At 43.0% G+C, this 12,539-nt stretch overlaps 1 protein-coding gene across 1 annotated transcript in view; it reads right to left on the bottom strand.

Moving 5' to 3' along the window:
- Positions 1-2,147, bottom strand: part of LOC136858272 (alpha-amylase) — a 31,391-nt gene extending 29,244 nt beyond the window's left edge. Inside the window, exon 1 of the mRNA XM_067137680.2 lies at positions 1,937-2,147. Coding sequence (XP_066993781.2) covers positions 1,937-2,107 — 171 coding nt within the window. The 5' untranslated portion in view covers positions 2,108-2,147. The remainder of the gene's footprint in view (positions 1-1,936) is intronic.
- Positions 2,148-12,539: the final 10,392 nt, after the last annotated feature.

The following is a 12,539-nucleotide window of genomic DNA, read 5'->3' as shown; positions in this document are numbered from 1 at the left end:
ATCCTGTTACAGTATTTCCCTAACTGCATTTTTAAAACTTTAACTGCCGGATTTGGTTTGCCATATGTAGAACAAGCCCATGCCCCTATCTCTCATGCTGTCGGACAAAATTAGCTCCGAAGTTTCCTCGGACTACCATTTCAATAATACCGCTGGAATATATTCACCTTGTAGTAGGCCTACGCTATGTGTAAAAAGAGAAAAATAGTTGAGGGAGTAATTTTCAGTCCAGGGCAGTTTTAAAGGAAGTATGTTTCTTAAAACTTGCAATTGCTTTTAACAACCTTAATTTTTTTTTCAGCCCATTGCCATGCATAAAATACACCTTGCGACAGAGTTCACATCGGATTCATCTGAAATTTTCTGAGGATTTTGAATACGTACAGGAATTAAAACTAGCTCTGCATTTATTATCAATAATTGAATATTACCTTCATATTTTTACACCTCAAATAGCACGAAGCTAGTTTTTCATACCTATTGAATGAATAATGAAAAACTGAAAAAGTTATAGTACACCTCTGTGGTGTAGTGGTTAGTGTGATTAGCTGCCACCCCCGGAGGCCCGGGTTCGATTCCCGGCTCTGCCACGAAATTCGAAACGTGGTACGAGGGCTGGAACGGGGTCCATTCAGCCTCGGGAGGTCAACTGAGTTCGATTCCCACCTCAGCCATCCTGGAAGTGGTTTTCCGTGGTTTCCCAATTCTCCTCCAGGCAAATGCCGGGATGGACGGCCGCTTCCTTCCCTCGTCCTTGTCTATCCCTTCCAATCTTCCAATCCAAGGACCCTGTTCAGCATAGCAGGTGAGGCTGCCTGGACAACGCACTGGTCATCCTTCCCAGCTGTATCACCCGACCCAGAGTCTGAAGCTCCAGGACACTGCCCTTGAGCGGTAGATGTGGGATCCCTCGCTGAGTCCGAGGAAAAAACCGACCCTTGAGGGTAAACAGATGAAGAAAAAGAAGAAGAAGAAATATGTCTCCAATAGTTTACATCTGACTGAAAAACCTTGAGTTGTTCTTAAACATATGAGTATTTTTGACATGTCTGCCAAATTATAGCCAAAGAAAATGAAAACTTTGCCGCAAGGAGCATTTTTCATACAACACATAAAAATTAAAAATATTTGTCAATGAATTTGCAACGAATTAACTAATCATATGCATTATTTCAGTAGTATAGATCCTTTTGCGGCACTCACAAGTAATAGATCGTGACAAATGAGCATTCAAAAGAAAGAGAATAGACATTAGCAGTGACGAATTGCACTCTCATTTCATAAATATCAATAATTTCTATAAAAAATAAGTTTCAAATGTTATACGAAGTGTGCGATTTGCAAATACTGCTGCTGTAGGAAAATACGCGCCATCATTGTTGTCCACTTCACATTTTGGCCGCTTGGACGCCTGTTTTTGTCATTATAATATGCTATAATTATCAGTTTAGAAAAGAATGATAGTAAAACCAAAAATTAATTCCGGAACAGTCGTCAGTAAAATAATGCACTTGCGTTTGCTTCCGTTCATGTGGATACCATAAATGTTTAAAAAAAAAATGAAAGATTACATTACGTGGTAAGGAAGACTGTACTGATTTGTGTATTCCTTAGTTCACCAGCGGGCTACTCTACCACATACTTTATAAACATGCAAGATTTCTCGCACGGGTCCCCTAGTCAACTCCAAATTTTGTATGGGGCTGCATCTTATTAACATGTGCTTGTGTTTTAAATTTGGTTTTGATAAGTGGTAAATTGTAGAAGTTCAAAATGTCAGTCATGACTCGTCTAAAACTCTGAATGGGCTGATGACCTCGATGTTAGGCCCCTTAAAACAACAAGCATCATCATCAAAACTCTGAATACAGTGCACCTTTTAGGAAAAAGTCTTAAGTCTCTCAAGGCTGGCTATTGATCACGAAGCATGCATTACCTGTACTCCAGCATATCCCATGGGTGCTAAGAAGCGCTCACATTCTGCGGCGATGTCATCAAACTTCCACTCGAACAAGTGTACGATGGCACTTCTTCCTTGCTGCCAATGGGGGTCCTTCTGGGCGAAGACCACCGCAGCGAGACTCAGAACAGAGAGTAGAGACCACATGACTAAGTACCGCAAGAGCACTGCGAACTTCTCAATTGAATTCTTCCTATATATACTCATTGTAATGAACAAACAACCAATCGCAAGTTGTTTTTGTGCCGAGCCTTGGGTGAAGCAGACTGTAGATAACATACGCCAGCTGTGTAGACGTATGGGCACCATGTGTGATGAGATCACAATAAACTATCTTAGATGGGACATCATTATCACGCATAGTAACCTGCGGTTGAGTTTACTACAGAAAGATGTGCCTACTTCAGTGGTCCGACTCCATGGTTAAATGGTTAGCGTGCTGGCCTTTGGTCACAGGGGTCGCGGGTTCGATTTCCGGTAGGGTCGGGAATTTTAACCATCATTGGTTAATTTCCCTGGCACGGGGGCTGGGTGTATGTGTCGTCTTCATCATCATTTCATCCTCATCACGACGCGCAGGTCCCCTACGGGAGTCAAATCAAAAGATCTGCACCTGGCGAGCCGAACCCGTTCTGGGATCTCCCGGCACTAAAAGCCATACGCCATTTCATTTCAGTGGACTGACAAACAGTACGACTGGAGGTGTTAAATATTCGGATATGGACACGATTATTAACCTGTGTCAAATAAAGCGGCTCGCGCCGTGTAGTTATTAGTTTGCATCCGGAAGATGGAGGGTTCGAATCCGACTGTTGGCAGCCCTGAAGATGGCTTTCCATTGTTTCCTATTTTCACACCAAGCAACCGCTGGGCCTGTACCTTAATTAAAACCACGGTCACGTCGTTCCCAGTCGTAGCCTTGTCATCATCACTGCAGTTTTCTTTTACATAAATATGTCTTATGGCTGGAGGTCATCCGAAAATTAGTGTAACGCAATGTGACAAAATGTGTGATGGAAGTGCGACCATAGCAACCGCTCAGGCAGTGGGTGATGTAAGGTATGGTTGGATGAGCAGACAATGTTACTTAACAACCATTCTGGTTGCCATTTGAAATTAGCAGTCGTTGAAGGATGGCCATGACCGAGAAACATATTATAATCTTTGATTTTCTCAAAAGAAAGAGTGGTTGATCTTGGGAATGGTCCACCTGGTGGCCATGATCATTAAGGGGTTGAAGTCTATGCAGTCTGACACCATAGTTAGCCGGTTCGAGTCCCGGTGGTCGAAAAAAGTTAGGCCTATACTTTGAGTCACACCAACACAGATAGGTCTTATGGCGACGGTGGGATAGGAAGGTGCCAGGAGTGGGTAGGAAGCGACCGTGGCCTTAATTAAAGTACAGTTCCAGCATTTCAGGATCGGATTTTCCCTCGGACTCAGTGAGGGATCCCACCCCTACCGCATCAAGGGCAGTGTCGCGGAGCTTCAGACCCTGGGTAGGGGGATACAACTGGGGAGGATGGCCAGTACCTCGCCCAGGCTGCCTCACCTGCTATGCTGAACAGGGGCCTTGCGGGGGATGGGAAGATTGGAAGGGATAGACAAGGAAGAGGGAAGAAAGCGGCCGTGGCCCTAAGTTAGCATCCCGGTATTTGCCTGGAGGAGAAGTGGGAAATCACGGAAAACCACTTTTAGGATGGCTGAGGTGGGAATCGAACCCACCTCTACTCAGTTGACCTCCCGAGGCTGAGTAGAGCCTGTTCCAGCCCTCCTATCACTTTTCAATTTTCGTGGCAGAGCCGGGAATCGAACCCGGGCCTCCAGGGTTGGCAGCTAATCACGCTAACCACAACACCACAGAGGCGGACTCCAGCATTTGCCTCATGTGAAAATGGGAAACTAGGGAAAACCATCTTCAGTGCTGTTGAGAGTGGAGTTCGAATCCACTGTCTCCCGAATGCAAGCTGACAGCTATGTGATCAAACCGCGCAACGAATTGCTCTGTGATCTTCTTTTAGGACTTCCTCCCAGGTGGCAGCCTCTGTATCACTTGTTTACCTAGTTTGAGAACTTCGAAATCTATTGGATATTTCCCTTGATACACTGTTCCATTTCCTTAATCCTCTTCCTAAAAATAAATATTTGCCCAATCTATTTGTCTCCTATCCCATCATCGCCACAAGACCTATCTGAGTCGGTCCGAGGTAAAATCAATAGCAAAAAGGAAAACAAATATTAAGACATGAACCCTTGATGTTGATGAATATGTTTACTCGGATAGTAGAGTCAGAAGTAAGTAGGACAACCGAGCGAGTAGCTGCGACGTTTGGATCACGTAGCTCTCGGCCTGCATTCGGGAGATAGTGGGTTCAAACCCCAGTGTTGGCAGCCCTGAAGATGGTTTTCCATGGTTTCCTATTTTACCACCAGGCAAATTGCTATGGCTGTAGCTTAATCAAGGCTACGGTAGCTTCCCTCCCACTCCTAACCTTTTCCTCTCCCATTGTCGCCATAAGACTTGTGTGCGTCGGTGCGACGTACAGTAAAGCAAATTACCGGGCGAGTTGGCCGTGCGCGTAGAGGCGCGCGGCTGTGAGCTTGCATCCGGGAGATAGTAGGTTCGAATCCCACTATCGGCAGCCCTGAAGATGGTTTTCCGTGGTTTCCCATTTTCACACCAGGCAAATGCTGGGGCTGTACCTTAATTAAGGCCACGGCCGCTTCCTTCCAACTCCTAGGCCTTTCCTATCCCATCGTCGCCATAAGACCTATCTGTGTTGGTGCGACGTAAAGCCCCTAGCAAAAAAAAAAGTAAAGCAAATTGTAAAAAGAAAGAAAGTAGGCCTAAGTAGGACATAAAATTCAGAGTAGCTCAAGCAAAGAAGGACTGTCTTAAGAGAAAAAAGGTATTTCTCATCAAACATAGATATGCATATTAGAAAGACGTTTTTTAAGACTTTTATGTGGAGCGTGATACTGAATCCCAGTCTAGAAAGCCAAAAATAACGGCCGGGAGGATTCGTTACGCTGACCACGCGAAACCTCGTATTCTGCAGGAATTTGGGATGAGCAGCGGTCACTTGGTAGGCAAAAGCCCATCAAGCCTGTCGTATCATGGCTTTTTTGTCATATTGTACAGAAGTAAAATATGGACAATAAGGAGGAAAATTTGAATAATAATAATAATAATAATAATAATAATAATAATAATAATAATAATAATAATATTGATTTTACGTCCCAATAACTACTTTTACGGTTTTGGGAGACACTGAGGTGCCGGAATTTAGTCCCGCAGGAGTTCTTTTACATGCCAATAAATCTACCTACACGAGGCTGACGTATTTCAGCACCTTCATATATCACCAGACTGAGCCAGGATCGAACCTGCCAAGATTGGGATCAGAAGGCCAGCGCCTTAACCATCTGAGCCACTCAGCCCGGCATATAAACTTTTGAAATATGGTGTATCAGAAGAATGTTGAAGGTTAGATGGTTGGATCAGATCACAAATGAAGAGAAAACGGAACAAGTGGCTGCGCGGTTTGGGTCACGTAGCTGTCATCTTGCATTCGGGAGATAGTGGGTTCGAACCCTACAGTCAGCATTCCCATTTTCACACCAGGCAAATGCTGGGGCTGTACCTTAATTAAGGCCACGGTCGCTTCCTTCCCACTCCTAGCCCTTCCCTGTCCCATCGTCGCCGTAAGACCTATGTGTGTCGGAGCGACGTAAATCAAATTATGTTGTTTGTACATGTCTTTCGAACTGACGCCCGTAGGCGATCTGCGCATTTATGAGGATGGAGCCTTGCTATGATGAATTGTACAGTAATGTCGAAGACAGTCCACAAATGCAGTGCCCAAACCAGAGGAATTAACCAAAGAAGGTTAAAATTCCCGACCCCGGGAACTGAACTATTTCAAACGATCTTGGCCGAGTAATGATATACAATTGGCCGTGACTGATTACTGGTTCGGGTAAGTAGAGACTCACTTTTTCAAGAGTTTGTCCCTGCACCTTATTCATGTTCATACAGAAGGCTAGTCAACTTGATACCTTTCCGTCTGTGCGTACGTCGATATTTTCTATTAGCAGCATGTAAGTTATTACGAAAGTTCTGCCATCTGTTGAATATATTTAGAAGGTGGAGAAGCCCACAGAATCAAAGAGTATATAACAGAATAATATTCTTCCACGATCAGAGGAAGTATATACTCTCTGGCTTGACAGGTATTAATCAAACATGGCTGCATGCAATGACATTATTAAGGATGAAAAACGCATATATCAGAATATTAATGAAAGTGTTAGCCGCTTAGCAATCTGCTAAGTCCAGAATGTATTGCGGGTTAGGGTAAGCCTTCGCCTGCAATTATTGGAGTGATTATTTAATGATTTGATTTTATGATTACTCAAAGTTGGCTGAACTTAGAGACCTATCAATGTTTCATGATTCACCGGCAGGTAATTCCGGAGAGAATGAAACAAAAATGAAACAAATCGGTCCAATAGAACGGACAGACGGATTTGTCAAAGTTGTTTTTAGTAAACTATTTTAATATATTATTAATAATAATAATAATAATAATAATCGTCCGCCTCGATGGTGTAGTGGTTAGTGTGATTAGCTGCCACCCGCGGAGGCCCGCGTTCGATTCCCGGCTCTGCCAAGAAATTTGAAAAGTGGTACGAGGGCTGGAACGGGGTCTACTCAGCCTCAGGAGGTCAACTTAGTAGAGGTGGGTTCGATTCCCACCTGAGCCAGCCCGGAAGTGGTTTTCCGTGGTTTCCCACTTCTCCTCCAGGAAAATGCCGGGATGGTACCTAACTTAAGGCTACGGCCACTTCCTTCCCTCTTCCTTGTCTATCCCTTCTAATCTTCCCATCCCCCCACAAGGCCCCTGCTCAGCATAGCAGGTGAGGCCGAGTGGGAGAGGTACTGGTCATCCTCCCCAGTTGTATCCCCCGATCCAGAGTCTGAAGCTCCAGGACACTGCCCGTGAGGCGGTAGAGGTGGAATCCCTGAGTCCGAGGGAAACCCGACCCTGAAGGCTAAACAGATAAAGAAGAAGAATATCATCATTATCAACGTCATCATCAATCGAACAAAATTCGCTACCATGTGCTGGCATTTGGATTTGATGCCATTTGGCTGCCTGTGTGTCAATTTTGACGATCCGTTTTTCACTACCAGATGGCATGGAAACCAGAACTCGTTTTGGGTGACCTATTGTTGAGTTTAAATTAATATTGTCGGGTAAGCACCGAATGCACCTCCAGATATACAGTGTGATTCAGCAGCCCCTTCCACTAACGTGCACATAGTTATGGGGGTGCTGTTCCCCTACAGCCGTACTGTATGGCACTAATGTTCAGTGAGCACATTTTGCACACGATTTTGAACCCTAGCGAAATGTTATATCATCCGTTCGCAAAATATAACGCCTTGAAATAATGTGGCTACGTCCTTTTACCTTGTAACTATGTTAAAGTGTCGTGTCTCGTGACCAGGTGTAACGAAGAGGGAAATCAGTGCATAAAATTAGGTAACAGTGTTGTAATTAATGTCTTAAACACCGAATCGCATGGCGTATGTACTCTTCTCTCCAGCTGCAATTCAGCTTGCGAGGTGAACGGACGTAGTGCTGGACGTGTGAAAAGTATAGGAGTGTGCTAACATGGGAGTTTCACTTGATCAATACAGGTGTACTATAGGCATATGGCAGGGCAGATGGAAGGTGAAATCATCTCAAATGGTGAAAAACAATTTCAACATTACACAAATAGTATTTTTCATTAGTGGTGGTGATGATGCTACTAGTGATCGGTGGAGTGGAGCTAAATCCTGGTTCTGGGCTGTCATGGGAAGATATTGAGATGCTCAAAGAGGCCATGCAAGAATGCCAAGCGGGCAAGACCAAGGAAATGTTAACGGAACAAAAGATGAATTCAAGGATTTGAAGACATTCATACAATCAGAACTCAAGGATATGAAAGAGAGCGTACTGCAGAATAAAAACGAAATAGATGGAACGAGGACGAAAGTACTGGAACTAGAAGAAAGGTTAAGGAACCTCGAAGAAAAGGAAAAGACACGAGCGAAGGAAGATAGGAAGAGAAACGTAACAATCTACGGGCTGGTAGAAACAGAAAGAGAGAACTTCGACGATATGTTAGACAGAATACTTTCCCTAATCAGGGAGAGTTTGAAGGTTGAGTGCAACGAGAGTGATATCGATAGTGCCTTTAGATTAGGAAGGAATATGGGGAAAAACCAGTGAAAGTATGTATGGTATCTAGTTTGAAGGCTCGAAAAATTTTGGAAAACACGAAAAACTGTAAGGGCACAAAAATATGGGTTAAGAAAGAATTGGACCAAGAAGAAATGGAAAATATGTGAGCAGTACGTTTTCATAAAGGGAAGGCGTGGCACTCGGGCCTAAAAGCATTTATCCGTGGAAGCAGACTTATAATAACGGCCGATTCTTGGAGCAGGATATGGACTGTTAGTCAACTCCGCGAGCTGAGACAATGCCCTGATGCGTCAACTATGCGGAAGGCCAGCGGTCTAGTGAGTGACGGCAGTAGATCCGAGTCAGCAGGTGTGTGTGGTAACCAACAAAGCAGGGACAGTGAACTGGATGACGCGGCGTCGAAACCAGGCATCACCAACTCAGCAGATTAACTCAAGAAGAAGTGGTCCCTAGGAGGCAAGAAACTCAAGAAGAAGAGAATCAGGATTCAGGAAAAGAATGAGAACTACAGACAATATATTTATAATTAGAACATTAATAGATAAATACATAAGGAGGAAAGGTGGTAGATTATATATTGCAGCAATAGACCTACAAAAAGCTTTTGATTCGGTTAGCAGACGGGCGGTCGTTGCGAAGCTGGCTGGAATAGGGATGTCAAATAAAATGATTAAAGCCATAGAATTATACGCAGAAGTGATATGCTCTATTAAAGTTAAGGAAGATCTAATGGTAGGCAGGATACACTCGAATATTGGACTTCAGCAGGGATGTAAACTATCACCAATTCTGTTTTTGCTTTTTATTAATGATGGAATGCCAGGGGAAGGAGGATAGGACAAGCCCTCGCTTAAAGAACAAAGAAATTCCTGGCCTAGTCTTCGCAGACGACATCCTGCTGCTCTCACTAACGACAGTCGGTATGCTAAATAGTCTTAAGAAAACGGCCGAATAATGTAGTACATGGAATTTGAAAATAAATATCAGGAAAACAAAAGTAATGGTTTGTAAAAGAGGTAATAAATTAAAGAGAAACGAAAGGCGCTGGTGGTTAGAAGGTGTTGAATTAGGTTTGTAAATAAATTAGGATATCTAGGAATCATAATCACATCGAACGTGATGTGGAAGGAACAGATAAGACGTGCCAAATTGAAAGGACTGGCCGCCCTATCAAGTATAAGGTCTTTAGAAAGGAAGATGCCAAATATGGAATATAAGCTACAAAAAAATGTTTTTAATGCTCCTGTGGCATCAAGATCACAGTATGGTGTAGAAATATGGGGAATCGAAGTAGATAAAAAGAACTAGATGTAATAAGTAATAAATTCTGTAAAATAATAATGGGTCTACCAGAATGCACAGCAAATAGTGGAGTTAGAAGTATATGAGAAGATATCAGCATCCAAGCAGATATAAGCAGGAAAGTAGTAAAATATTGGTTAAGATTAAGAAGGGGAGAGGGGAGGGAAATATTGAACCTAACATACCAACACCAGATGAAACACTTAGATGATGATTATTGGCTATCGAAAGTGAAAAGTATGCTAGATAAAATAGGAATGGGAGAATTTTGGGACAAAGAGATGAACAGTAAAGAGAAGAGATTCATTAAAAAATTAACGATCAGAGTGAGGAACATAGAGAAACAGATGATTAGGGCAGAATGTGAAACCAAAAGAACACTAGCAGAATTTTGCGTAATTATTCAAAACATGACAATAAGAAAAGAAAGAATCCCAATTAGAGAACTAAGAGGTGTGGTGTGGTGGCTAATGGGGTTATATAAAAATAAGGGACTGAGAGAGCACCATAATGAAAATCATTGTTTATTCTGTGGAGAAATAAAGGAAGAGGCTCATTTATTGAGAGCATGTAAGGGAACAAATACACTGAGAACTAAATATTTTGGTGATGAATATAAATTAAAACTAGAAAGAGAGAAGGAATTTTATACAATAGCTAAATTGTTAAATAAAGAATGGATCACCCCAGGAAGAATAGCTAAGTTTTTTGCATTTTAAGAAGCATATGGCAGAAAGAAATGAAAAGAGATTAGCGTTAAGTAACAGTACTGCAATTGTTAGTATGTAGGGGAACTGACGTACGGAGAAATAAATATTATGAGGGCACTTAGTGGTGTATATGAGGGCATGTGCTGCTTTCTCACTATTTATGTACAGGAAATGGATAAAGGAGAGGAAGGCATGCTCGTAACAGGGTGGGGTGGGACGGGCCTACCCTAAAGAAGGATAGAGATACATGTGGGATGAGGAATAAGAGAGGCGGGGAACAGGACGAGAGCGGTTCCAGCCCCAAGTGGCCGGCCGCAAATGGAATGGTGAGAAAGCTGCACTGTCATCTGGTAGAGGTAGCGGGGAGTCCTCTTTAGGGCCCCATGGGTAGGGCCGGTCGTGCCATCACAGGGAAGGTGGCCTTTCTCTCATCAGGGGTGATGGCGCGGCCGGACAGTAGTAGTAGGTAGCTACTTTATATTATAATTAATGAGTTAGCACCACTAGTAGGTTTAATTAATATTAAATATAGTAATATAGAAATCGTTGTATTAAATAAGCTAAGGAAGGGGAAGATACATATTGTCCTAGACCATATAACATAGTTAACGTCTAGGACAAAATAAACCATATTTAATATAGTTCGTTCGTAATCTGTTTACCCTCCACGGTCGGTTTTTCCCTCGGACTCAGTGAGGGATCCCACCTCTACCGACCCAAGGGCAGTGTCCTAGAGCTTCAGACTCTGGGTCTAGGGATACAACTGGAGGGTAAACAGGTAGAGGAAAAGAAGAGATATCACGAGTGCCATAGAAAGTTAATAGTTGACAACACTGGTTCCAGCTTCTTTCTCGTTTGTTCAATCTGATGGTGAAGACTACTACTGATTTGTTCAGCTACCATGAGTTGTCTTCCTTGATTGATATCCAGAAAGTGTCTTACCTTTCCTGAAGATTTTCTGTGTCAGTTTGATTTTCTTTGGCGCTGGTATTGAAGTCGTCGTATTTTGTCAAAAGGTTTCATAAAGAATGACTTTTGTAAACCTCTTTTAACGCGTGACTTAAACAGAACACATTTTCGACATAATACGTCCTTCAGTTTTCGAGCGCTGCCTCTGTGGATAAGTGGTAGAATGTCGGCCTCCGAATCTCAAGATAGCGAGTTCAAACACGGAAGACGTATTGAGATTTTTAAAGCGTGGAAAAAAGTCCATTCGACACACCATCTCGTACGCTGTCGTAGTTTAAATGCGTGGCGGAACGGGCTTGCATGTCAGGTGGGAGGTTCCAGTCAGGGATGATGATTGTACATTTTTTAAATATTTGTTTAATACGTACCGCACACAATGTAAGTTCAATACCAGCTTTCATGCAAATTGTGTGTGAAGTTTTACTGCGGTTACAATATCAATTTAGGTGTCAGGTTCATATAATCTAGAAGGCACACATATGTCTTCCAGTGTTTAATACGAGTATAACATTACGGCGTCCTATCATGGTGAGGCGGTAAATACCAAGATATCCGATTGTGTTGTCTAAGCATACCGGCAGCTAGAGTAAAACGGATCGTCGAAACTGAAGAGCAGACAGCCAGATGGTGTCAAGTTAAATATCTGCACTCGGTAGCTGAGACCATACTATTATTATTATTATTATTATTATTATTATTATTATTATTATTATTATTATTATTATTATTATTATTATTATTATTATTATTATTATTATTATTATTATTATTATATTGTTCGCAAGAATAGCATAGCCATGTAGAAAGATTATTCAGCCACTGGTGTCTGAAAGCGCGGCTGTCTCCAACTCGCAAATCCCCTATTAAATCTGACGTTATTTGTGGAACCCGTAGTTTCAGCAATAATTCGTTCTTAAGACTGTCACATACATTTTCCTTCGTTAACAACCCGCCGTCCGCCTCTGTGGTGTAGTGATTAGTGTGATTGGCTGCCACCCCCGGAGACTCGGCTCTGCCACGAAATTTGAAAAGTGGTACGAGGGCTGGAACGGGGTCCACTCAGCGTCAGGAGGTCAACTGAGTAGAGGTGGGTTTGATTCCCACCTCAGCCATCCTGCAAGTGGTTTTTCGTGGTACCTAACTTAAGGCCACGGCAGCTTCCTTCCCTCTTCCTTGACTATCCCTTCCAATCTTCCCATCCCCCACCAAGCGCCCTGTTCAGCATAGCCGGTGAGGCCGCCTGGGCGAGGCACTGGTCATCCTCCCCAGTTGTATCCCCCGACCCAATATCTCACGCTTCCAGGACACTGCCCTTGAGGCGCTAGAGGTGGGATCTCT

This window comes from Anabrus simplex, chromosome 1 (assembly GCF_040414725.1).
Source record: "Anabrus simplex isolate iqAnaSimp1 chromosome 1, ASM4041472v1, whole genome shotgun sequence".
NCBI classification, from domain to species: domain Eukaryota; kingdom Metazoa; phylum Arthropoda; class Insecta; order Orthoptera; family Tettigoniidae; genus Anabrus; species Anabrus simplex.
Note: the sequence above shows the minus strand (reverse complement) of the source record. Positions and strands in the feature narration are given on the sequence as shown.